General features: G+C 44.8%; 1 protein-coding gene across 24 annotated transcripts in view; it reads left to right on the forward strand.

Annotated features, from left to right (window-relative positions):
• FBRSL1 (fibrosin like 1) overlaps positions 1-27,402 on the forward strand; it is a 791,192-nt gene that overhangs the window by 671,040 nt on the left and 92,750 nt on the right. For all 24 annotated transcript variants that reach the window (XM_060269604.2, XM_060269610.2, XM_060269606.2 and 21 more), the window contains one exon: positions 23,114-23,159. In XM_060269604.2, coding sequence (XP_060125587.2) covers positions 23,114-23,159 — 46 coding nt within the window. The remainder of the gene's footprint in view (positions 1-23,113; positions 23,160-27,402) is intronic.

Raw genomic sequence — 27,402 nt, forward strand, 5'->3', positions numbered from 1 at the left:
CTCTCTGTGTGCAGAGAGTGTGTGTGTGGCTGTAGCTCAGTGGTAGAGGCATCTGCTTTGCACACAGAAGATCCCAGGTTTTATCCCCAGCATCTCCAGTTAGGGCTGGGAAAGAATTCCTGCCTTAAACTCTGGATGACTATTGCCGGTAAGTGTAGATCAGGGGTAGCCAGTGTGGTGCCCTCCATAGGTTGCTGAACTACAGCGCCCATCATCCCTGACCATTGGCCATACCTGATTGGGGCTGCGAGGAGTAGTAGTCCAGCAACAGCCTGCGGGCACCACATTGACTACCCCTGGTGCAGACATGACTGAGCTAGATGGACCAATGGTCTGACTCCATATATGGCAGCTTCCTATATTCTTATGCTTCAGAAGGGAATGAGGTGTGCATTACAACTTAAAAGTACTGTAGTGGTTATGTGCCAGTGGTTTCTTGCCACGTGGGCTTCCAGCAAATACGGCCAGTGTTTTTCAGCTGCCATGCAAAATTGTAACCTGGGAAGAGTTCTGCAGCTTAAGGGTGTTCTGGAGATAGTGGAATGGAAGAAAGTTGAAACCTTGAATGGAAGAAAGTGGAATACCAGTACACCTATCCAAAGATTTGTTCATTGTTTTGACCCATGGGCTTGAACTGTGTGCACTCTGTGGAACCCATGTGCTCCAAAAATGCATTGTTTATTATTGATTATTTATTGTTACATTTATATACTGCCCTATATCCGCAGGTCTCAGGGCGGTTCACATGATAAAATTACAATAAAAACCCAGAAAACATAATAAAAATAAAAAACAGAAGCAACCAAATAACACCCCCCCCAAAAAAAAAATTACAGAGAAATTGCCCCTCTCCCTTCTTGCCAAATCAAAATTCAGAAATAGACCTAAAAGGCAAACACTGCACAGGAGAGAAGAGTTGTTAGTGAAGCTGTCAATATGAGCAGGAAGTTTGGGGATTATTATTATTGTTATTATTTACTAAATTTCTACACCTCCCGTCACCCGAGGATCACAGGGTGGTTTACAATAAAAACACAAAAGTGCATAACATAATAACAAACAATAGCACCCACCCACCCACAGTTTAAAAGATCAATGATTGCTTAATTAGCCAAAGGCCTGGGAGAACGGGAATGTTTTTGCCTGGTGCCTAAAGATATGTAACATCTTTAAAACAGCACAATTAACAAAAGAATAAAATATTATCATGAGCACAGAACATATCTGATGCTGTTGCTAGCAATCCTGCCAATGATGGTTCATGGCAGACGACAACACTGGAAGCTCAGGCTCGATGACCTGGGTCTGCCCTAAGAGACTGCCAAGTCGCTCAGTCTCTGGCCTATTCAGCAGCCTCAGCTTTTGTAGCTCGAGTCAGATCAGAGCCCCACTCTCCCAGGCCAGGTGGAATAAAGCTTGCAAGGCAGGAGCAGGTCTTCCCAGTCTCACAGCCATGATAAGCCGACTGTATCATCACTTGGAACTACACATTGTCCACAGAGAAGGGAGACCTAATGTAGATTGGGGCCAAATTTGTTTTGGAAGCTGCTCATGACAAGTGTTATTGACTCAGACATTTGTGGATAGTGAGTTGGGGGCTGCTGAGACTTAGTCTGGATTTGGAGGTTTAGGGGTGTGCATCGCAACTGCAAGAGTCCAAAATTCATTAAGAAATTGGATAGATGGGGGCCTTCCAGAAACACACTGGCTTATGGGAAAGTGTTGGCAGCTTTGGAGTAGCAAGGAGAGAGTCTGAGCATTTTCTTAGAAAGTGTGGCAATGGGTGACACCAATGAATACCTTTTGGAAACTGGAAATGGTAGGGAGCATTGAGGATCCTGTTGATTTCTAATGTGGGAACTAAGAACACCATGCCTTGCTGGTCCTCGTCCCAGGCCTTGATTTTTGTGGTAGAAATTAAATAAGCATTGGCTTTTTAAACATGGAGCAGCCTCTAGATCAAACTTGTTGGATTCATACTGCTTATTAATAACACTGTGGCATAACAGGTGGATGCAATATGAAAATGCAGGGCTTATTGAAGGGCAAACTTGGCTGAACCAAAAGGATGTTTCTGCATAAACATCTCTGGGTTATCCTCCTTTATATTAAATTGGGCCTCTTTTTAAGCCGCCATGAAAAGAAGTTATTTCACTAAAGGGAGAATTGTTCTGTATATCACAGCAATGTGTTCAACATAAGGTATTAGAAATTGCCCTCTGGAGCAAGGCTGCTGCAGCCTTGCGGGGGAGACATCTAGAATCATGAGCTCTAGGTTGTTAATTATCTCTCTTTTTTTACTGCCATGATGTTCTTGCATTGCCCTCTAGCCCACCGTCCCCTCCTCCCTGTCCCTCAATCCATTAGCTCTGCCATCTACTATCTCAACAAAATCTGCTCCTTTTACTATTCTGCTTCTCTCCCTGTCTCTTTCATTTGTAAGGCATCTCCACCCTCCTGAGAGATTTGTTCCTTCTCTCCAGCAGCCGCTTGCCTTGATAAAGGCCCTCAGACTGCCTCACTCTGATTAATCAGCCTTTGGGGAGCCTCGATAGGGTGTTAATTTGTAAACTCTGTGGACAGGCAGCCTGTGATAAGCCTCAACAGCTGCTGAGCGTCTGCCATGGGGGATGGCACAGATAAGGCTCTAGCCTGGGAGATGGCCAAAACTATTTGGGAGCATTGAAGTAGAAAGGAGCAAATAACTGGTGGGTGGGTGGTGAACTGACCTCCTCCTACTGCAAAAAAATAAAATCATTTTAGTGGGGTAAGCAGAGAACAAGCAAAAGTTCATTGCTTTGCTTTTTTAATGCTGCGCCTGGAAGTGCAAGTAGATAAATAGGTACCGCTCCAGCAGGAAGGCGCTGTGGGTTAAACCACAGAGCCTAGGGCTTGCCGATCAGAAGGTCGGCAGTTTGAATCCCCGCGACGGGATGAGCTCCCATTGCTCGGTCCCTGCTCCTGCCAACCTAGCAGTTCGAAAGCACATCAAGGTGCAAGTAGATAAATAGGGACCGCTCTGGCGGGAAGGTAAACGGCATTTCCGTGTGCTGCTCTGGTTCGCCAGAAGTGGCTTAGTCATGCTGGCCACGTGACCCGGAAGCTGTCTGCAGACAAAAGCCGGCTCCCTCGGCCTACAGAGCAAGATGAGCGCCCCAACCCCAGAGTCGTCTGCAATTGGACCTAACGGCCAGGGGTACCTTTTTACCTTTACCTGGATGAAGTAAATAACATATATTCCTGGACACAGAGTGAGACTCCAGGGCACTTGCACAGTACTTCAAGAATTACTGGAGCCTTCCTTGAGATCTTCTCTGCTAAGAAGCTAGAGTGTATGGTCACATGATAGGGACTGCTGAGTTTTAGAATGCCTCTTTAGTCAGTTTGGATGTTCCCAGCAGAAGGGCAAGCGATTACAGTTTCTGCTGTCATGTGCATTCCAGAGGTCATCCGGGGCTCTCAGATCTCACAGTGGGGGACATCCTCAAGGATTCTCTTTGCATGTTTGAGTGGAAGTGAGAACAGTAGAATCAGCCATCGCTCATGCTCCCTCTCCAAGCTTCCCATGCTAGACACACTGCCTCTTGAGTAATATCAAGCATTCTTGCTACAATCTCCAAAGCAGTTTAACGGCCAATCCCTATTCCCTGAGAGCTCTGGGAATTGTAACTCCGTGAGGGGAATAGGGTTTGTCTCACACCTCTCACCACTCTTAAACTATAGCTCCCAAGATTCTTTGGCATAAACCATGTCTGTTTAAAGTGGCATGATAATACTTTAAACATGGAGCACAGATGGGACCCCGACTGCCAGCTTCTTTTGCTGTTCACACTTCATTTCATTTTGATCTTTATACACCAAAAATCAATTCCAATCATCATCATCATCATCAACAAACCCAAGCAAAACACATACATATACAAATAAAATACAGGTTACCCAAAAGTCTGGGTAAAAAGGAAAGGTTTTGCCTGGTGCCTAAAACTAGACAAAGGGTGCTGGGTGCCAGGCTAACTTGATGGGAGACAGTCAAGGAAAACTCTGACCCGTGAGACAGGAAGTTAACACAACAATGCCTTCAGGAGCAGGGAAGGGAGAAGTTGTTTGTGGGGCTTGATGTCTCAGAGTAGGTTGCTACCGGGCCCAGCATTTGCCACCAGGTGAGAGTGGTGCCTTGTTGCTTGGGCTTGGCTTCTGTCAGGTAAATTCCACCAGACTCATCCTGTTTGTGCTCCAGCTGCTGACTAACTCTTCTCCCCACCACCACAAGGAGGAAGAGGAGAGGGTCTTTTATTAAGGATGAACCTGGAACTCCCCATTGCAACCCCACTCCTGCTTTACGTCGAGATGTTGCCCGCTGCCCTCTCCTTTTAAATTGGCTGCAAGGCTCACTGCCTCTTCTATGTTGGTTTTAAGTGGCTCCCCCTCACTCTGCCTGAGTCCCAAGGAAGCCTGGGAGCTGCGACCTGCCCAAAGTGTGCTTGCTGGTGCACACTCACCTTGCAGTCCTGTACCCCTTACCTGGGACTCAGCTCCATTGACATAAGTGGGACTTGCTTCTGAGTAGATATATATAGGATTACGCTGTTAGCATGCCTATTTTTCACTATCAGATGTTGTGTAATATATCAGGAGAGGATAACAAAGAATGGTCACTTCCATAGAAAACAGAGGTAGTTAATGCAGGTATAGTACAGGTGTCATTTCTGCCGTTTTTAAAGTACTTCATTGCAAGCTGGAGAACAAAAAACACTAGTAGAATGGCTTAGAAACATAAAATTCAAGGGGTTAGCCCCTCCTTTTCTCATAATAAAGAATAACTACAAATTTTGTTTCCAATGCTGGGCATCTAACCTAATGCTACTACTTGAAGATTAAAGGCTTTGTTTTCTTTCAAATAAGCTGGCAACCTCTCTCCAGCTTGTACATGCAACACTGGGAATAATATAGATGGCAATGATATAATATAGATGGGAATGGTACCGCACAGCTCCTGGAAGGCTCCCAGCAGTCATAGGTGGAATTAAGTTAAGGTTACCAGATTTATTTCAATGAATCCGGGGAAACAATCAACCAATCAATATTTTTTTTAAATAAAAAAAAGGAAAAGGTTATTTAAAAAAATAAAAAGTAATATCTTCTCTTCTGTGGTCTCCTGTTGCATGGCCTTCCTCTGGGTCCCAGCCTTTCTTGGAGCGCTAGCCGTGCTCCCCCCCCTCCTTGCACTGCGATCCCCTACAGGCTTACTTGGGAGTAAGTGTTAGCAGAACCCCCTCCTCCTGCTGCTGCCCTGCCCGTCTGTATGGGCATTTCCTGTGCAGGCATCGTTCAGCGGCCACCCAGCCGCGCCGTGGCATGCCCAGTCAGCAGGTCCAGGGCAGAGCCAGTGGCGAGCAAGCGGGAGGAGGCGCGCTTGGGCCGGATCAGCTCGTCTTGTGCTTGCCTCTCATCCGCAATTGCCAATGATGAGCTGGCTAACAAGCTGAACTGCCGCTTGCAAGTCAAGGAGCACAATGGTGAAGCTGAGCAGCAGCCGCAAGCCGCCCAAGTACCACCTGGAGACTGAGCCGGAGCCCAAGCTGATGGCCTTGGGCAGCGGTACCAACGGTGAGCTGAGCGCCACGTTGCAGTAGCGCACCAAGCTCAACAACCCCACGCATCTTTCGCCCGACAGTGGCATCCAGCACCATGTCTTCAGCCCCTACTCCGAGTCCCCATATGCACAACACATCATATGGGGACTTCCAGTGAAGCAAAATGGCAGGCACCATGGTAGTGGGCAGCTCCTGAAGCTAGCCAGAGCCAACCGTGCTACCAGGCTGGCTCCGGGCTGCTGAAACTGCCGTTGCTGCTGCCACGTTTCCCGGGGACATTAGATGAAATCCGGGGATGGAATTTGTCCAGGGACAAATCTGCAAATGCGGGGACTGTCCCCGGGAAATGGGGACGTCTGGTAACCCTAAATTAAGTTAGCAGAACTCGCCAATGCTACTCTGGCCGTATGAAAAGGACACTGAAAGTGCATAGAACCTGCAAGTCATTGGGCAAGGGATGAACATTTGGGTAGATGGCAATTACACCTGCAGTTGCACCATACTAAGGCTTAGTACAGGCTGAGTTGCTGTAGGGCAGGGGTCCCCAAACTAAGGCCCGGGGGCCGGATGCGGCCCAATCACCTTCTAAATCCAGCCCGCGGACAGTCCAGGAATCAGCATGTTTTTACATGAGTAGAATGTGTCCTTTTATTTAACATGCATCTCTGGGTTATTTGTGGGGCATAGGAATTCATATATATTTTTTCAAAATATAGTTTTTTTCAAGGTCTGAGGGACAGTGGACCGGCCCCCTGCTGAAAAAGTTAGGGGATGAGAAGTAAGGAATTGTGCTAAAGACTTAATGGAAAAGATAGGTGGTAAGGAAGGATTTGAGGGAAGTAAAAAACCTAACGTTAATACCACCCTTGTTCTGGAAGACTACCCTTACCCAAACATAAGCCCCATTGAACACAGTGGGATTTACTTCTAAGTAAATATGCATAGAATCATGCTGTTAAGCCACTTAATGAGCTGGCTTAGGGGATAATGACATATTACATGTAAATGCATGTGACTAAGTGACAAGAACAGCTAGGGGAAAAACAGAGGAACAGTCTCAGCCGAGTACCAGTTTCTCTGCCCACTTTTTCTCCTTTGCCCCCTTCAAGTGGAATTTTCCACCTGCAGGGTGCCTAATGTGTTGGTCTGGGGCATTGTTCAAAACACACATTTGGAACCTTGTGCAATTTGGAGCAAAAGGAAAAGAAAAGGGGAAAAAAGCAGACAGTGAAAAGGTTAAGTACCCTCTGTCTGTCACTTTTCCACTTAAAATCCCCCCTCTCCGAAAGCCATTTCATAAAAAATAGCTGGACCCAGCTGCCAGAGCACCGAGAAGAATTAAACACAGGGCTCAAGGAACCAACCCCTTGAGCATGGGCATTGCACCTGCACAGGCTAAGATTATGCGGAGTGTGTTTTCTGTATTTCAGGACATCAAAGTATAAAGAATCTACTCTTAACATGTCACTTAATTTTGAACTGATGTAGCATCTATTGCATGACAACACACACAGCATTTTTGTACAGCAGACAAATAACACTGAGCATATTAAAACTGTAAATAGTCTTTTCCCCTTTCCCTTTCTCTCTCCCTCTCCCTCACTCTCTCTCTCACACACACACTCTCTCTCCTTTAAAATACAAAAGAAATAAGATTTACCAGTAATTCAACATAGGTTTGTCTAGCAGGAAATTTATTTCTTTTTCCAATTGGCAGTACACATGGAAAATGAAAAATAGATCAGGAACAGCAAGGAGTAATGTTGTGTGAATATCTGTAATGTGCACACATCTGAAACCAGTATATGTTTATGCAGATCAGTGTCCCACATGTCTCTTTTCATGCAGCAAATACATATGAAACAAAACTATGCTTCAATTATATATATTGGCCAACGTTTCAGAACTGAACCATTTGAGCTATTCAAGAGTGAGTCAGGGTACCTGGTGCTCAGATTATCGGGGTTGAAATAGTTAATACAATCTACAAAGCCACACTCCTCCTGTCCCTCCAATTTTAGCCACATAATCCCACTGTACTAGTAGTTGCTTTTTTAGTAGGAAGGGAGATAGATTGGGGAGAACCCTCTTCTCCAACCTGTAATTTGAGCACTGCTTTAGAGCCATTTGGATAGGTGGACTTGATGCTTTCTATGCTATTCTTCCATTGTACATCTGTATACAGTATGTTGCACTTGAAACCTCCTGGGATTGCAGAAATACTTTCAAGCCAAGGATGAGAGCAAATGAGAAAGCTTTTCAGACATTTTTCACAAGTATCTTGTCTTCCTTGTGCTTGATGGTGCAGCACTTTCACTAGGGGAAATGATTCCGGACAAGCGGGATTTTGGTGCTCCTATAAATAAGCCGGAAAAAGATGAAATGAAATGAAGGTTCCCCTGCAGGTACAGCGATAGCAGGAGGTGCCTAAAATGAATTGCTTGGCAGCATTGCCCTGGCTCTTTTCCTTTCCTCCTCCCCTCCCTCCTCCTCTTCATCTTTTGCCAAGTCCCGTCTGGCAGGCCATTACAATGATAAATGCAGGTACTTGGCAAGGACCACAGTTGGGAGTTTGTTGTAGCATGCCAAGCCCTGTTTGGCATTCCCTGTCAGTGCCAGCGTTTGCACTCTTACTCAGCTTGACAGAAATGAAGATACGAGGTGTGATTTTATGTCCACATCCATCCTGTGCAGAGGGGTTTGGGGGGGGGGGAGAGAGAATGAAAGTCCTGATATGATGATATACAAGGTAGCTGTAGCATTCAAAAGAGAATTGTCTGCCACCTTTCCTCCCCTGCACCCCCTGCCCAGCAGCTACCTGCTCCCTTCCTTCTTTCCCCCTTCCTCAAAGCGTTTAGATTTCCAATACACTTCATAAAGCTCTGCACTTTCTGTTCCTTCTGCTTTCCCAGCAAATATATAGCAGCCCAGCCAACTAGATGGTTTAGCTGAAGAGCTTCAGCATGAAAGGATAAATATTCAAAATAATATTTTGCAGATCTTGTTCATACAAAATGTTGCCTCTGCGCAGAGGTGGGAACAATGACAGAGACTTCTCAGTAAAGAGGCCCTCCTGGTTCTGAATAAGTTCTTCATGACAACTTCATTTTACAGTACTATATTTATATCCAGCCTTTGCTTCAAGGAGCTCAAGAGGACATACATAGCGCCCTCCTATCTCTCATTTTGACCTTGCAACAGCCCTGGGTCTTTCGTGTGGCACAAGTCAAGGATGTACCTCTGTGGATCAAGAAGTGCAGCCAGTGTGGGGACAGAAGTAGAGACAGTGTGGGGCAATTGTGAGAAACCTGTGGCGGCCCTCCAAATGCTGGACTGCAACTTCCTCTTCCCTTGGTGATGTTCAAATGTGGTGCCTCACAGACCCAATTGCAACCCATACCAGGCCCAATTAGCCCTGTGGGCTGGAGGTTCCCCACCTCTGCCCTAGGCCCAGTCTGAGGAATTGCTCAGAGAGAGCCAGCAGAGAGTGAAGGATGTTGCTCCATCTTTTCACTCTGGTCAGAGTCACAGTGCATGTTCAGAACAAAATAAAAAAATCCTGAAGAAGTGTGCATGCACATGAAAGCTCATACCTGTGACAAACTTAGTTGGTCTCTAAGGTGCTACTGGAAGGATTTTTTTATTTTGTTTTGACTGCATCAGACCAGCACGGCTACCTACCTGTAACTAGTGCATGTTCAGAGAAGGTATCAGAAGAGTTGAGAACACGAAGAAGAAGGAACTGCAAAGCCAAGAGGCTCAGGGGCAGGGCCGCATTTTAGATTTGATGAGGCCCTAAGCTACTGAAGGTAATGGGGCCCTTTATAGGTCCAGCTGTCCTTTGTCAACAACAAATTGTCACTGATTTTTGTGTTGAATATATATATGGTACCCTACGGTATATATATGGTACCCTATATATAGAAATGAGCAAACCAGTGATATTTTAGGGAGCAGGCTAGTACGCTGGGCCCATTACTTACATCATAGGATGTAACAACACAAAACACTGTTGCTGTATGTAGGTTTTATTTTATTTGTCTTTTATATTTTGGAAATGTTGTTGTTGTTTAGTCGTACATCCAGTTTTTGTTTCCTTTAAATTTGGGGGGGACACCCAATAGATTGGGGCCCTAAGCTATAGCTTGTTTAGCTTATACGTAAATCCGGCACTGCTGGAGGGGGGGGGGAGGTAAGCATTGCTCATCCCCAAGGATGTGTGGGCCTTGGCAGGTGCCTAATGATGGTGACCCATACATACACCCCCATGTTGGCCCTGCCCCTGATTGACCTGCGGTCAGTTAAGGGACAGTGGCTATAACTTTCAGATCGTCTTGATCCAGCTGTCACAATTTAAACTCTTGACCCTGTTGCTTCTGTTCTTTTCCTCGGTGGCTCTGAAGTTCAGCTGTGTTCTTTCCATCTACCCAGCCGCCTCCCTCTCTCCCTCTCTCTCTCAACATATCCAAGAACTGCTGCTGCTGTGTCCTCCCTTGACTTGGATCCAGCTGAGTTGGGTCACAACCTGACACTCTCAGCAGGGGTATGTGGGAAGGATGTGTGCAGACTCTGGTGGGGGGGGAGGCAAAATACCTAAAAGGGAAGGATGGTTGGGGAATAACGTGACCTGGCCCATTTATAGCGAGATGTCAATACAGTGTAGGCTAATATTTTAATGGGATAAAATCAACAGCGAAAATTGTACAGGTCTGCCGCAGTTGCCAAAGTAAACCTTTATTGGGCTCCCTCAGTAATTGTAGTCTTTGACATCAGCTTGGCATCCAGCTACAGAGATCTATCTACACAAGAAGAGATCCAAAAACCCCGGCTTTCTTTGAAATATTCTCCCTTCAAAAATATTTACACACATGGTAATTGCCTGCTAGAAACAGAGCTGGGTGGGAGAGAGAAAGGAGCAAACCAGTCTTGTTTCACAGCTTTTCTTCTGATGATCTGTCATATTCTTTGTCAGGGAAAGGGGCAAAGCACGGCAAATGGCGGCCTGATAAATAAAATTAGTGCCAAGCAGAAGAGGGATGTAATGTATCGTGAGCCATTGTGATTCACTTGTACAGAATGTGGGGCGTGAACTTGGTTGGTGCTGGTTCAGGGCGGGCTTCTGAAATGGATACAGTTCTTTGCTTCCCATAATATTGTAGGGATAACATTCTGGAAATTTGAACGCCTATGAAAAGCACAGAAACCTCAAATTACCCAATGGCAATATTATGGATAGTAGGTTGTGTGCCCTTGCTGCTTCTTGCCCCACAACCATGGTTAATCTAAAATACAGCAACATTGTCTTTGTGGTCCTTCTCTGGTGTATTTTGGCTACCGCAAATCAAATTCACACCACCATTTCTGAGATAATCAAGTCCTCTCTGTAAATGTCCCTAGCCTCACGTGATTGAAGGACCGAACTGTACTTTTGCCATAGTTATCCAGCATTCCGTGTGTGTGTGTGTGTGTGTGTGTGTGTGAGAGAGAGAGAGAGAGAGATATTTAAAGTCTATTACTGTGTGCCTTTGCTCTGTCACATCTTTGCCAATTTCTACCTCTCTTTCACATCCCGTATTTATTTATTTAGTAACATCAATGTGTTCCCTGCCCTTAATGAATTTACAGTCTAAAAATGGTAACTGCTGGCTGAAGTGGGGATATTCAGCTCCATATATTATTGTTGTTGTTTAATTTATTCACCACTTAGTTGATAAAGCGGCAATTAAAATACACAATTAACAGTTCCATCAAAACATTAAAATGAACATCCACTATTAAAATGTGCGATAAAACAAGCCCGTTAAACCCAAACAACAATTAAAATACTCAAAACAGCAGAAAAAGGGTTTAAAACAATGAGCGCAGAGTCCCACGTTAAGAGGTCCTGAATGTTATAGCAGGGAGGAGGAGAAACCACCTCAGGGCTGGTGCTTTGTGAGGCAAACCTGTCATAAAGGTAGCACACAATTCGAAGCAGTTTTCCTGGGGGACAATTTCATGCAAGCCTCTCATGTCTGCAAGCACTTGGGAAAAGGATGCTGTGGTTATTAAGACCCAGCATGGGTTTTTCAAAAACAAGTCATGCCAATTGAATCTCATTCCTTTTTTGTTAAAGTTACAATCTTGGTGGATTGGGGGGATGTTGTGGACATGGTGTATCTTGATTTCAGTAAGGTTTTTGACAAAGTTCTCCATGATATTCTTGCAGAGAAGCTGGCAAAATTTGGGCCAGACAATGTAACTGTTAGGTGAATTTGTAGCTGGTTGACTGGCCCAACCCAAAGACTGCTCACTAATGGTTCCTTATCCTGGAAAAAAGTGGGGCGCTGAAGGGTTGTGTCCTGGGCCTGTTGTTTATAACATTTTTATAAACAACTTGCATGAAGGAATTGAGAGGATGTTCATCAAATAGCTAATGTTTCAGGTGACAGAATCGGGATTCAAGATGATCTTAACAAATTGGAGAACTGGGTGAAAACTAACAAAATGAATATAAGATGGGGGACACACCCGGCTTGCATGTGAACAGGATTTAAGGGTCTTACTACACCACAAGCTGAACATGAGTCAACAGTGTGATGTAGCAGCAAAAACAGGCTGCATCCGTGTCCTGATCAAGGGTAATAATCTTACTCTATTCTCTCTTGGTTAGACTACACCTGGAGTTCTGTGTCCAGTTCTGGGTGTCACAATTTAAGAAGGGTATTGACGAACTGGAGCATGTGCAGAGGAGGGTGTCCCAAGATGAGAAATGGTTGAGGAAATTGGGTATGCTTAGCCTGGTAAAGAGGCAACTGCTGTCACATGGAGGGTCGAACATGCTTGTTTACTCTTCCTTCAGAGGTTAGGAACCCTAACCTATGGATTTAAGTTACAAGATCAGGGAAAACTTTCTGACAGCAAGAGCTGTTAGACCAGGCATAGGCAAACTCGGCCCTACAGATGTTTTGGGACTACAATTCGGATTATCCCTGACCACTGGTCCTGTTAGCTAGGGATGATGGGATGATGGGAGTTGTAGTCCCAAAAGACCTGGAGGGCCTAGTTTGCCTATGCCTGTGTTAGAGACAGTAGAACAGACTCTCCTTCCTTGGGTGTTTTTAAGCAGATGTTGAATGGGCATCTGTCATGTATGATCTAATTCAGATTGCTGCATTACAGGGGGTTGGAGTAGATGACCCTTGGGATCACTTCTTACTCTATGATTCTATGAAACTGAAGAGGTAAAGTAATTACTTTAGAAATCTACTGCCTCAAAGGCAACTTCGAACCTTCTTGCAGTGCCTCCCACCCAACCAGCATGAGTAAAGCAAGCCATAGGTCCAAGCCTACAAAGGTTGACTTTTGAGTGAAACACTTTCCTTTGGCATCAGTTCTCACCACTCGTGAAATGGGAGTAACAATGGCCTCTTTCAGAACTGTGTAAGTGGACAAGAAAAGAATCGCAACCAGCTTTGCTTGTTAAAAGGGCCAGTAAGGCCATAAAGGTAGGCAGGAATTGGGGTGTGAAAATATGGTAACCCAAGTGTTTATGTAAGTTGTCGCTAATATAGTAGCTGCTGAGAAATTTCGGGCTGGTATTTTGATGTGAAATAAACAAGGATGCAGAAAGTTGTGTTGTAAGGTCTTTTTGGCCGTGTTTAATAGACACAGCTGGGACTGTTCCTCCCTGGACGCTGTCAAAAGGACCAAGCTGAAGGGGAGCATTCATAGCTGAAGAGGCCTCCGCTACCTGTTTAAAAGAAGAAGAAAGAACACATTTTTAATTCACTTGCTGAAGAAGATGGAGGGGAAGGGGAGGAAATGGAAGCAACACCTTCCAAGAGGTCGCAAGCCTCTGAGCAGAAGCTGAATCATGAAAGGAGGGCTAATGGAGGGAAAGGGTAAGCCAAGCCGTGGGCCTTGTAGGCGGCTCTCTAGGGAAGAGAACGGGAATGCAAAGGGCCTCTGTCGTGAGGCTATGATAACAGCCATGCTTGTAGGTCAGACATCCTGTTGTTCCCCAGGACACCGGGTCAGGCAGACTGTTTCTTGCGGCTTAAGGAGAGGAGGGGATATCTGGGTGGCCGCCTTAGCTCCAGAATTAAAGGTACTGTTTATCCCAGCAGTACTCTTGCGCTGCGTTCTGTAGAGTGGACTCTTTGAGGACAGGTGGGGGGGGGGGTTATGTTGTATTATATTTGCGGCACTTAAAATATAAATAGGAAACAAGTTGTTTTCATTGTGTTGAAGAGTGCTTTTAAAGTGTTTGTGGAGGGCCTTTTAACTGCTGTATGAAAGCATGGCAAACATACCAGAATTGCTAAAAATTATAATAATAAGTATTCTTCAGTCTTCTTTCTTCCTTAATCCCATTTTCTTGTCTTCTTTCCTCCCTTTCATTCCATTTTTATTGTTCCTCTCATATGCTTTTTCTCATTAGTTCTTACAGTCTTTCAAAGGGTTTAGGGTTTGGGGGAGGTATTTGCTATGTAGGATAGTTTAATTTATTTCCTTTACATACTTGATGCAGCATTTAAATGTGCTGTTTTGGTTGTTCTTACTGTAGTTTTAAACAGGGTTAATAAAGTTGTCATCAGGATGGTTAAATGTGAATGTGTTCAAAACCAAGACAGTGTAGATAATATACCTTTAAAGCACATTTCCTTCCCTTAAATAATTATGTGCAGTGTACAGTAGTCTGTTAAGGGTTGCTGGCAATTGGATCTTGATGGGGGTGAACTACAATGCCCAGAATTCTTTGAGCATAAGAATGTGTTTTGGTATGCTTTAAAGATATAGTGTGTACACCACTTAAAATTTTATGGTAAGAAGAAATGCTGGTTTGGGGGGGGGAGCATCCAGTGTTTTTTTCCTGTACAACCAGAAGGAGCTTCTGCACAACTGTCGTTTTACCAGCGACACTGAATGCTACTATCCATTGAGTCAAGTCTCTGCTTCCATTAACCCACAGACACAATTCCAATTTTATTCATGCTGTTAGCAGAGAGCAATAAACATGGCAAATGATTCCAGATGACTCAAGTGGGTGAGCCAAGCTGTGCTCCACAGGGAAGATAGGATCCTAATTAGCCTGTCTGACCTGTGGGAAAACACTGTACATTGGCAAGTCCAAGCTTGAGTTTGATGCAAAATGTATATGACCTATCTTTGGCAGCCTTTGTTCATTCAGCAAAGGCCTGTTCAGGAAAGGACCATTTGCAGTGGGTAAAAGATAGGTGCAGCACTTCTAGCTTATTTATTCCTTATTCCAAATCACCCCCTTCCAGAGCATCTTTTCTTCAGGGTGTGAGGGATGGACTAAGATCGTTTAGTTACTATTGTTCCCCTGGGAATTGTTCTGGGGGTTCCTGTCTGCCAGCCTCAACTACAGCAGCCTCCTGACTACTCAGCTGCCAACTCAGAGCCTTGAACTCAATCTGGCTCCTTAGCTGTTGCCTCTGCAGCTGCCAACTCTCTTTCAGGATTGCTTCTGGATCCAGGGGTCTTAACAGTTGCAAAGCATTTGTATACCAGTAACTCTGAGGAGGGCTTTTATTGTGGCTGCCCCCATTCTGTGGAACAGCATTTGATAAACAAGCACTCACTACCTGCACTTTCCAGAAACAATTGAATATATTTTTGCACAAACTATCCTTCCTAGCTGGATGATTAGGTCCTTTCCCCAGGTGTCTACTTGGTATTGTTTTTTATTTGCTGTTTGTTGGTTTTTAGATTGTTTTATTGCATTTTGCACGTCGCCTTGAGATGTATGTAAAGAAACCAACTAAATAATAGCAGCATATGATTGAACGTCATTCTTATCTGTAGAATGCTTGTTGCTTAAGGAAAAAGGAAAAACATTGTCCTTCTTGCCTCTGGTAGTTGTTTTGGGAGTCTGTAATTGTTAATTTGTCACAAGGCTACACTTTCATCTGCCCGCTGTTAGATTTAATCAAGAGAAATGAGCTAGAAACTCTGGCCTGATTCACACATGGTTTATTCAACTATGGTTTATTCAACCATGGCTTGTTTCATCATCTGAACCCTGCCCAGCAGTTTGTCATCTGCTAACAAACACTATCTTAAGCTATTTATGTTGTTGACTTAAAAACCTTGGTTTATTTGACTGTGCATTAACAGTATGCTCTAACTCAGCCCCTGTCTATAAACATGATTTTTTTGGCCATGCCACTTACATAGGCTCGAGGCAAGAGCTTTGGAGAAACAAACCATGGTTTGTCTTTGTTTAAAAACAAGCAACATGACTTAGTGTTATGTGCAAACTAGGTTTCTATTATGTCCCAGTGTACCTGTCCTTATAAAAAAGGGGTGTGTTTCCTCTATGCTTTATTAAAGCAAACACTATTTCAGCTGTGATACTATTTCAGCTGTTAGAGGCAGTTGAAAATCATATACCATAGAGGGTTCAGTTTGCTGTATTTACCTTGGGAAGAGTAGGGTCCCATGAGAGCTTTGTATTTCCCAAAAAGGAAAAATTGATACACACATGGATCTAATTCATAGCATTTCCAGTCCGTTTTGGAGCGGAGTCTTCTATGTAGGTGACTGCTTGCTGTGTGGGAAGTAAGAACAGTCAGAAGATGAGGCCAGAACATAAAAGCAGTGAATTGAAGTTGTTGGCCCTTCTGGGAAACAAACTTTTAAAAAGATTGGGAATGAGAATATGTGGCAAGCCTCCAAACCTTTTGAAAATAAGCTAGAATGTGGATTTTTGTGTGTGACTTTTAAAAAAAGTTCTTCACTATTTGGTGCAGAGCTACCTTGAAGGCTGTCCTTCATCGCCTTCAAGTGTGTCCCATTCCATCTTGTCTGTTCTTTCTACAAAAGAGAAAATTCAAACCTTAAAAAAAATCCAGGAAAGGAAAGTTTCCCCTCCTGCCCTTTTAACAAACACGACATCTTTCGTGAAAAATACCTTCCTTTGGATCTGGTGAATAGAACATGGGGGTGAAAGTAAGGAGCAGTCAAAGGGAAGAAGACAGGCCCAAATGCGCCATCAAAAATAGAATTATCTTCCATCCCAAAACTTTGGGCTGGACTTGTTTGCCTCCATCTACCAGTGGATGGCAGTGACGATGGGAGCAGGGGGTGGGAATCTCATACAAGCAGCAAAACACTCAAGGGTACATGAAACCATTCCATGCCTTGTGCCCCATTTTATAAGACTTTGCTACTGGTAGCTGGGGGAGGGTGGGAGGAAAGGGGTCTACAGAGTGGAAGTCAGTGAATTATTTAACATTTCAGCCCAAAGCATCTTAGGATCTGTAGTTTGTTAAGGGTGCTGAGAGTTGTTAGAAGATTCATATCCCTGTCACAGAGCCACAGTTCCCAGAGTGGTTTAATAATTAAGCCCTCTTCCCAGAAGAGGAAACCTGAGCAATTGTAGCTCTGGGAAGGGAATAGGGGTCTTCTAACAACTCTCAGCAACCATAACAAACTATTGACATTATAAGAGAACAAGGGAGGTGTTCGTGGTGAGTTCTAGCACCTCTTTTTCTAGAAAAATAACACTGGCCTTAGTCCAGTAGAGAGGCCAACACAGGCCTTTTAGTGCCTAAGGCTGAAGATGCCTCCCTTTCTGTGTTGTAAAGATAGGACAATAAAATATCTGACAGATTGGTGCCCTTTGTGGACACCCAAAGCTACTGTTTGAGGTGCTTCCTTACTCTGTCTACAAGAAGGGCTCAAGTTCCCCAGTGTCTTTGGAATATGACCTCCCACATCTCCCTCCTTTCTACAAAAAAATGTAAACAGATTGCTTGGGGTAGCAGAAAACAGGAGGAGAATTGCTATGGGCTGCAATTTCTTTCAATGTATTTCTCTATTGGATAATAAACACACATTTGTTTCCTATTTTTCTGCATGGTCCACATGTCTCTCTCTGTGTGTGTGTCCATCCCTCCCCTTCTGTGGAGATACCCCATTTTCTGGGCATTCCCCAAAGCTTGCTGTTTCAAACCTGGGAAAACGCAACTCTTCCCCTAATGTCACATTTGTTGCTATTGTGGTTGTTGTGCAGAATGTGATTGTGCATATTTTATTTGTGAGGTGCAGTACAAGTCTTCCCTTCCTCATTTGCACTACCAATTACGAAAAGTCTTTTTTCAGATTTAAAACAAAGGTAAAGGCAGTGGCTATGTTCATCCATCACACTAAGCTGTGGTTTAGTGCAACATGTACGAACTAGAAACAAAATAAGTGGGTTGGTGGGGGAGAGAAAAGCTATTGTGAGTGTGTGGCTTGTGTGCTCCTGCTCCCCATCCCCTCTCCTCCTGCTGTGGAGGACAATTCAGAAGCTTCTGCTCTTTGTTTTGGTTAACTGTAGTTTGTTATATTATCTGGCGGGATAAACTGTGATTAACTATGGTTAGTTTCAAGGCAGCCAACCACTAACAGTGGCTTATTGAAACTTGACTATACTTAATATTAACAATGATTCCTGGACGGTCCTGACAACATGCAAACAGTATTTTGTCACACCGTTCTCACTGAAAACTCATGACATGGGGTTTCAGTTTTGGTAAGCAAACAGTATTTGGATTTATGTGTAATCATAATGTGATGCTTTCATATAGGCCTGTTTAAGGCACCAGAAAATACATTGCCTACATTAGCAATATCAAAGACTTACTATGGACACTGTGTGTTAAATGTGGTGAAATTGGGATTGTTCTGGGGACAGATTTTTCTGCAGGAGCTTAACTTCATTGTTAGTACATATGTGGGTGAAAATCCTTTGTATTGGACACTGGAATTATTGACTGAGCCAAGCCTTTAGTTTTTGTATATTCTTCTTCTTTAAATATCCCTCCCCATGTCCCTTTTGGTCCTTTATCCAAGGTTCAGAGGGTAAGGTTTATTGATGTTGTTTCATTCTGCATTATGCACTGAACAATTGAACAGTTTCAGTAGATAAGTCCATTGATAAATCACACACACACACAATGAAGTAACACAATTGGAACTGAAGGCTACCAGTGTTGTGCACAATCATACAAGAACACTGATGCACACGCACACACAGTTGACTCAGATATGAAAATTCAACGACACTATGGTATACTGATATGCAGTTAACTCCATGTTGTTGTCCTTCCATAGAAGGAAGGCAGGACGCTGTGATACAGTGCAATGAAATAATTCATGGTTGCTGCAAATTTGCGAGAGTCCCTTGCATGCAATGCAGATGGGGAAGGGAACTGGGACATCTGCAAGAACTGAGCTGTTGTGTGACTTGTTCATCAAGTTAAGTGAATCGAGATTGCTGCTTACAGAGGCAGTAGATCTTGTTGGGTTTTTTAACCGGAATCCTGAGATACACTAACTGGAGGCAGGCACACACAAATATATGCATTTAAGATTAAATAATTCTGATCCAAGGAATTTGTTTTGAGTACCAGGGCCGAACTGAGTGCACGTCCTTCCGCAGAAAAGGGCACTCCTAGTTGCACACATGCAAACACCACTTCCTTCATTTCAGCAATATAATTTGGGGGTGAAGTCATAATTTGGGGATAGAACCCAGTCTACTTTCTGCCCTTCCCTGTTCCATCTCTTTTTGCTAATATTTTGGATGCAGCTGTAAATAATGAGCATGTTCAAGTTTTTAAACTGTCTATACACACACAATGTAAAATTGATATCAAGCAACTTTTGGCCTGGTACTGAATTAGCAGGAGAAGTGGAATTGTCTGTGGGGCAGGTACTGGGGTGATGATGGGTGAGGTTGGCACAGCAAAAAGAGTGTGTGTGGTCTGATTGTATTGGCCCCATTTAGCCTGGGATTTACATTCAGCACTAGTCAGTCTAGTTGTTTGCTTCCAGGGGCATCTAGAAGATCTAGTGAAAACTCATTGTTTTAAGGATCTAGATGCTGTAGGTTGCAACCATTGTTAATCCTACTCAGAGTATACCCATTTAAATTAATGCACACGACTAACTTGGGTCCATTAATTTCAGTAGGACTTAGCTGGACACGATATACCGTATGTTTGCTCCTTAGTTTGTTGATAAAGAAATAGGTTGGTTGGGTAGACGGGGGCTTTTGAGGTTTTGTTCTTTTCAGGGAATGGGAAAAGTGAATTGTCAGGAGCCTTTTTAATATGCTTGTCAGCATCACAGGGCTGGTCTGCAGTAAATAAATAACCAAAAGCTTGGCTAGGAATGGCGACTGACCTTTGTTTCACTTCTGCTGCAAAAGATGATTTAAACATAATAACCCCGGAGCAGAATTGCATCCACAAGAGATTCTCCATCTCCCAAAGGATTTCATGGGTTATTTTGTTCAATGACCAGAGGCAACCTTGGGGGAAATGTATGGCTAAACAGTTCTTTATCTTGTGGGTTCTGCCTCATCATCCACTGGTTGTTTACCTCTCTCTCTCTCTCTCTCTCTCTCTCTCTCTCTCTCTCTCTCTCTCTCTCTTAAAGGCAGCTGCATTCAGTAAGATCCTGCCGCTTATAAGCCCTTGTCACTCAGAAGTAACTCTTGATAGAGAGTATTCTTTTTTTTACTGCCTGTAAAAGGCCCAGCCCAAAGGCCATTGAAGCAAGAAAAAATAAGCTCCCATTGATTCCGGTGATCCTTTTGGGTCAGGGCCCAGTGTTCTAGCAAATCCGGTTATGTTTCTCTGGTTTTGGTTTGGGGTTTTTTTGCTTCCGAAATCTTTGGCTATGAAATATGCAGTGTTGCAGTACAATTAACGAGACACTTAATAATGCAAGCTTTCCGGGGAGTGGCAGAATAAAATCAATGAGGTTGGAAAGAAAATCAACTTAGCTCAGCCATGAGTTGAATTTTTTTAAATAAATAAATAAATAAATTAACCACAGTTCTAAACTCTTTCCTGTTAGACACACAGGTTGCAGTCTTTAACACATTAGCAATGCAATCTAAACCCTCTCTGTGCCATGCTGGGGAGGGGGGGGGGTTGGATTGCATGGACCTGCCCCCCCCCCCAGCCTCTGGCTACCGAGTGATGCCATTGTCACTCAGCCAGTTCAGCCTCATTCCACTTAGTGAATAGGTCGGCAGAACTTCTGTCCCTGGCAGCAGCCTATGGAAAGCCTGAAAACATGCGGCCTTCCGGGGAAAGGGATGAGCCAGCCCCACCGCTGTCATATGACTGCACCAGGTCCAATCTGGCCCTGGTTGCTCTACCAGCTTCAAGGTGGTTCAGCAGTTTGCCTGCTCTCTGACTTAGCAGGGCTGCAGACATGGAGGCTCCATTACTTTGCTAAGCTTCTCCAGATGGTGACTTAAGTTTGAATTTCACCCTTACTTTGGAATAAGCCTTGCACATTCTTTTATATAATGGATCTAGCCCACTTGGAATGGTGAAAACTTTTGTCTTGTGAAGGAATTCCCCTACACCAGGCATGTCTAACTTTCAAGAGACAGATCTAATCCCACTGTTAAAAAAAAACAGCCATGATGTACCAAAGTTGTTGAGCGTTTTTTGGGGGAGGTCAGGCTTGTTCAGTTTTTTTAAAAAAATGGGGAGGGGCAGCGATCTACCCTACCGCTATCTACCACAGAGCCCTCACGATCTACCTATTGGCCATCCCTGCCCTACAGGTAAAAACAAAAGACCTGCAGGCTACTCTCTTACCCTCTTTCAGGGTCCCCTCGATTACCCTCTTTCAGCAGCACATTTCAGAATAGTATGGTGCAGTCCTTTAAAATAAGCAGGGCTGTCAAGCAGTTAGGGGATTTAAAGTCAATTATTCGTATTAGTTTTGATCATTTAATCGACCAAGAGGTCAAATTTGCTTTTACTGTATTATTATTATTATTATTATTATTATTATTATTATTATTATTATTAAAGATTTTCTTGGTTTACAAAAATATGTGCAATGTCTCTCATAACATTTTTACAACTCAGTTTCATTTGTTGAAACATTGAGAAGGAAAGGGGAAAAAGAGGTACATTGGTGCCTCGCTTAACGAATGCCCTGCCTAACAAAATTTTCGCTTAACGAAAGGTTTTTTCTAGCGGAGGTTGCCTCGCTAGACGAATTCGTTTTACGAAAAATTCTTCTAGCAAATCGCGGTTTCCCATAGGAATGCATTGAAATTCAATTAATGCGTTCCTATGGGCAAAAAAAAAAATCAATGCGGTCCTATGGGATTCGCTAGACGAATTTTTCGTTATAAGAAAAGACCTGTGGAACGAATTAAATTCGTCTAGCGAGGCACCACTGTAGATGGGGGAAAGATGGGTGGGGGTGGGTTCAGGTGACAATGTATCTATTTTACTTAGTATATGTGGGTTTTTTTGTCAACGTCGCTTATGCAGGTTCTCTGTTGTTCGCTTTTGTTCCTTTGGTGGTGAGAGATGTAGGGGTTGGCCTAGGGTATGATTGTTCATTTGTGGTTGGCTATGGTGGTCTTTGTTTCATGTGTGAGTGGGGTGGGTGAGGTTTTTGGATCAGGTTAGCCATATTGATTTGTATGCTGTTGGTGGATTTTTGTCATTGTCTTGTTGGGCTGTGTATGTGATAAAGGGGAGCCATACCAGGGTGAAGCCGTCTTCTTCTATTTGTGCCCGTGTCAGTTTCAAATTTGCTTTTGAGTGAAAAACTAACAGGTCTAAAGAAAATACACTTTCTTGGCTTTTAGATGGTAGCTTATCATCAAATGGTACCGGATTCCCCACTGCCACACAGAACAGAAATGCCTCTTTTAAGATGGCACTTGACATCTAAAGTTGTTATAAGGGCAACTATTAAAAATAATTTAAATACATCAGCCAGTTAATCTGGGGCCGCATTTAGGAAATTAAAATTCAGTTAACTGAGTAATTGAATAAATATCAGAACCCCAAAATAATGACTATTTAGCCTTTATATTTGCCCCATGAGCTTTTCTTGTTTAATGGAGTGGGAAGAACCCTTGAAAGATTTTATTTAAGAAAACCTTTATGTACAGTACATGGATTTTCCTCTTTTTTTAAAAAAAAAACAGTGCGTGTTGCTATTATCCTGGCTGAAACCCAGTGCCCCTGATTACTATGAAGCTGTTTACAAGGTTTAGGTTAATTGGATTTCTTAACTACTTCCCAGGGCAGAAGTTACAGCATGGCTGAAGTTCAAAAAGCCTGGATACAGCCTGGATATAAATGGGAGAAAGCAGCTTTGTTAATAAATCTGCTAAGCACAGTGGTGAGGGAAGAAATGAGAGGGCCTGTGTTTTGGTACAATATGGCCTCTTTTTTTCCTATATCTCTGCCACCCCCAGTTCTGTCCTTCCTTATTCAACAAGAGATCAGTGGGAAGAATTATTGAATTTAAAGCTTAGGTGTTGCATGGATGGATAGGAAAGATTTTCACATGCTTCCTCTCCTCACCAGCTTCTCCATCCTTGGGTCTATTTTTTCTAATGGCACAACATTGCACCCTCCAGGTGTGACACATAACTGCAGTCTTCGACCTCAGACTGATTTGTGTTGTTATTGCTGTTGGGAAATCATAAACTCTCATTTAGTTAACCCTCTTTCTTTTGTTCTTTTCAGGCTTCTGAAGGCTCAGAGAAACTGTTCTCCCCTGCAGCAACTAAAGGTAGGTAATTTTGAAGAAATACTTCCCTGATGCTTTGTTGAGCTGCTTGTTGTTCATCTGAAGACATATTTCTAGGGCATGAAAACTACAAGATGCCTTATCCATCCAGGAATACCTAGCAATACTGGGCTTAAGAGGCAGCTGAGCTTTGGATCGCTCAGTTTGCCCTGTAAGAAATCTCAAGAGGCAGCGGGGGTGGGGGTGCACCCTTCCCACTGCCCCGTTGTTTCCTTTTGCCCACTCTTTTCTCCGGGTCAGCCATGATTTTGTTGTTGTTGTTGTTGATTACTTAATTGTTGTAAAACTATCTTGTTCCAATGCTCAAGTGGATCGTGCTTTTCCGCCCTAGGGCAGCACCCTTCCACCCATCTTTCTAGGGTTTTAGAGGGAGAAAAAGGGAAGACAAGCACGTGCACAAGGGGTAGACGGGCATACATTTTATTTTACTTTATATGTATTTATGCAAACTTATTTATAAAAAAATTAAGTGGGCTTTTGGAGGACTTTTCCGGGATCCTGCGTTATCACGTATCTGTTGTTGTGTCAGCTTGCTGTGGATTTTGTTGTAAGCTTTTTTTTCTTACAAAGGTAGTATATATTTATTTATTTATTTATTTATTTATTTATTTATTTATTGCTGCCAATGTGAATCCTACTCTGAACAGACCTGCTGAAAATAGTAAAACTTAGGTCCATTAATTTCAGTGGGTCTGCCCCCGAATAAAACTTAGTTGGTTTCAACCCTAAGACTGCAGCCTTAATTCATGCTTAGCTCCGAGTGAACCTACACTGAACACAGCGGGCCTGTGCTCCAAATAAGCATGATGAATAGGATTCGAGTGATTTTGTGAGTCCCAATACCTTTTTTGTTGAGTCTGAAAAGTTTGACAAAAGTCTTGTACATATTTATTATTTTGTATACAAAATGCCAATATTTGAAGGTGGGAAACAAACTCAAAACAACAGATAACCATAGGTTTCCGGTGGGCATATGGTGGGAGGTGTTTTGTTTTCCAGTGTGGCTTTAACTGTCCACAAAACCATGAAATGGGCTTGGTTCAAATGGCTTTCTGCCAGATTTTGTCCTCTTCCCTTCCCCAGCCTTGCTCCCTGCCAGGAAACAATCATTAAACATAAAAAAGTATAGAGAGGTCCTCATCTGAGGGTGGTGAACAGCAGCTGTTTCTTTGCTGTTTCTTGGCACGAGGCACTGCAGACATTTCTTCCTGGTGCAAAGGGAGTGAAGTATTCACTGTTGAGGCCTTTACAATATATCCTCCCTGCGAATAAATCAATGGACAAATAAGAAAAGGCTGTTTGTTTTGGCACCCAGCATTCACACACATTGGTCTCTAAGACAGTCCCTCTTTCATATTCTTCTCTCTCTCTCTCTCTCTCTCTCTCTCTCTCTCTCTCTCCTTCTCCCCACCCCCTTCCAATTTTCTGTCTGAAAGACCAGCCATTTACTTCAGGCCACATGGGAAAGAAGGTTACTGAGGCTCTACAGCAGGTGTAGCCAACGTAGTGCCTTCTGAATGTTGTGGGACTGTAACTCCCATCAGCCCAGCCAGTGTAACCAATGTCCAGGGATGATGGGAGCTGCAGTCCAACAACAACTGGAGGGCACCATGTTGGCTACCCCATTCTCTATGTGGTACAGCTCCCTCCTTTCCATCAGCAGCCAGAACCTTAAGGAACCTTGCCTTGGAACTACCTATCTCTTTATCTGCTGCTTTCTGTACTTGAAGCTCCAGAAGTATTTTTTTGGGGGGGGGGGGTACCGTGCTGGAGTCCTGTGTGGCCCTGCCACTGCTCCATCAAACCTGGCCCACTTGATACCACTCCTCGTCTTTAGCCACAGGTGCTGCTTCTGTAAAGGAAAGTGCCTTGGAGCATGTCCAGCAAGCCACTGAGCAACTGTCACAAAATACTTATGATGAATTCCTTCCGGGCCCTAGGGTGTGATTCCCATGCAGGTCTGAGCCTTGGGGCCTCTCTGTTTAGAAGTTAAATGCTCTCCCCTTGACTGCATTCTGAGGACACCATCCACAGACTTCTTAAGGGACTTCTCACATTCCACTGCTGAACATAGAATCATAGAGTTGGAAGAGACCACAAGGGCCATCCAGTCCAACCCCCTGCCAAGCAGGAAACACCACCAAAGCATTCTTGACATATGCCTGTCAAGCCTCCGCTTAAAGACCTCCAAAGAAGGAGACTCATGATGGTATTGTGGTACATCATGATGGTATTGTGCTGTGTGAGGTTTCAGGGCCGAAACCACTCTGCTCTTTCATGTGGTGGTGTTTTGCAGCTGCCACGTATGCTTGTGGCGGGTTCCTCTTAGCCACCCCATCCCAAATGTCCATTGCCATAATGCTGCATGACCATGAAGCCTTGCTCAGTAGGATGTTGTATCATCACTATTCTAGGGCATTCTGAGCAAGGGATATTTCTTAGAGGGGCATTGAGCTGCCAGTTATTTTCTGGACCCAATTCAAGGTACACATGCTTGTATTTAAAACCCTAAGCAATTTACCGTGTTTCCCCTTTTTTAAGTCGTAGTCATAATATAAGCCATGGCAGGATTTTTAAGATTTTTAAAATTTAAGACATACCCCAAAAATAAGACATAGGTCTACCTGCAGGCGCCCAGCAGCGAAGGTGGGAACGGGGCCCGAGGACGCCTCTGGCCAAAAATTAAGGGGGGGTGTCAGGGAGTTCAATTTGGGGGGCGGAGTTGGAGGGAGGGAGACGCCGCTGACCGGGCTCGTTGCCTTTTTCTTTTCACGTCGTTTTTTCCTGTAAAATGCCCGCAAGCCGGCTAAGCAGGAAAGAAAGGGGAGACGACTCGCGCGTTTTCTCTCCCCGCCGACACCTTTTCCCTCTTTCTCCCCCCCCCAACCACCACCCTGAGAAGCTTCCTTGATCCGGTGCTGGGCGCCGACCCGGCAGGCCGCTTCCTTGATCCGGCGACCTGCCGGGTCGGCGCTGATCAGCGCTGCGTAAAGCACCAGATCGAGGAGCCGGTCTGCAGAGTCAGCGCCCAGCAGCGCCGCATGGAGCATCGCCTCCTCAATCCAGCACGGCGTTGCTGGGCGCTGACTCTGCAGACCGGCTCCGTGATCCGGTGCTCCGCGCAGCGGGGTGATTGCTGGCGGCGGCAGCCGCGCCGCCGGAACGTTGTGGGCTGCATGGCCCAAGGTGCCAGAGCGGCAATGGGGTGATTGGCGGCAGCGGGAGCCGCGCCGCCGGAACGTTGTGGGCTGCATGGCCCGAGGTGCCAGAGCGGCAATGGGGTGATTGGCGGCGGCGGGAGCCGCGCCGCCCGAACGTTGTGGGCTGTATGGCCCGAGGTGCCAGAGCGGCAATGGGGTGATTGGCGGCGGCGGGAGCCGCGCCGCCAGAACGTTGTGGGCTGCATGGCCCGAGGCAGAGCAGCGGCCGGAGGAGACGGCCCGCTGCAGCGTAGGTGACGGCCCGCTGTTTCTCTGGGTTAGGGTCGGATCGGGCAAAACGTGGCGCGCAGCGCAGGCGCGGGATAAGGGGCGCGATCCAGCCTCGGCAGCCCTAGCGACGGCGAGGGGGGCGTTGCGAGCTTGCCACTGGATGAAGCAGCCCCACCCCACCCCCTTCAGAGTCTCCGGAGCCAGATCCCTCGGCACGATCACTTCCCGCCCCCACTGCTTAAGAGCAGCTGCCGGTGGAGCGCAGGGAGCCTGGAGGGGTGGCGAGGAGGGCAACCTGTCCATCTGCCTGCACCCCTCTCTTAACTGTTGTATGGTAACTTGGCAAAGAGGTTTCCCACCTCATCGTCCCTGCAGGCAGGCTGCCACTTTAGAGGGGAGGAGGGCCAGGGAGGGGGGAGTTCATTAATGTTTGGAGAGTCAGCTCGGGAAGGGGACAAAGGGAAGGCTTTAAAAGCGTTGCGAACGGGGAGATATTCCATTTTTTCCAACAAGGTGTCCCAATGCAACGGCTTGAGTATCTCCTCTTTTACGTTGCAATCTGCGCCAGTTTTCGCAACCGATAGGGCTCCAGCGCCGGCGCCCAGAGCAGATCTATCCCTAGACAGTTCTTCCTTCACAAAACCCAAGTCTTGTAGTGCCGTAAAAAAAAAAAAGACACCCCCTGAAAATAAGACACCGTGTGTTTTTTTGAGGGAAAAAAGTTATAAGACGGTGTCTTAAAAAAGGGGAAACACGGTAGGCCCCATATATCTGATAGACCACCTCCTTCCCTA

The sequence above is a fragment of the Zootoca vivipara genome, chromosome 16 (assembly GCF_965207765.1).
Source record: "Zootoca vivipara chromosome 16, rZooViv2.hap1.1, whole genome shotgun sequence".
Lineage (NCBI taxonomy): Eukaryota > Metazoa > Chordata > Lepidosauria > Squamata > Lacertidae > Zootoca > Zootoca vivipara.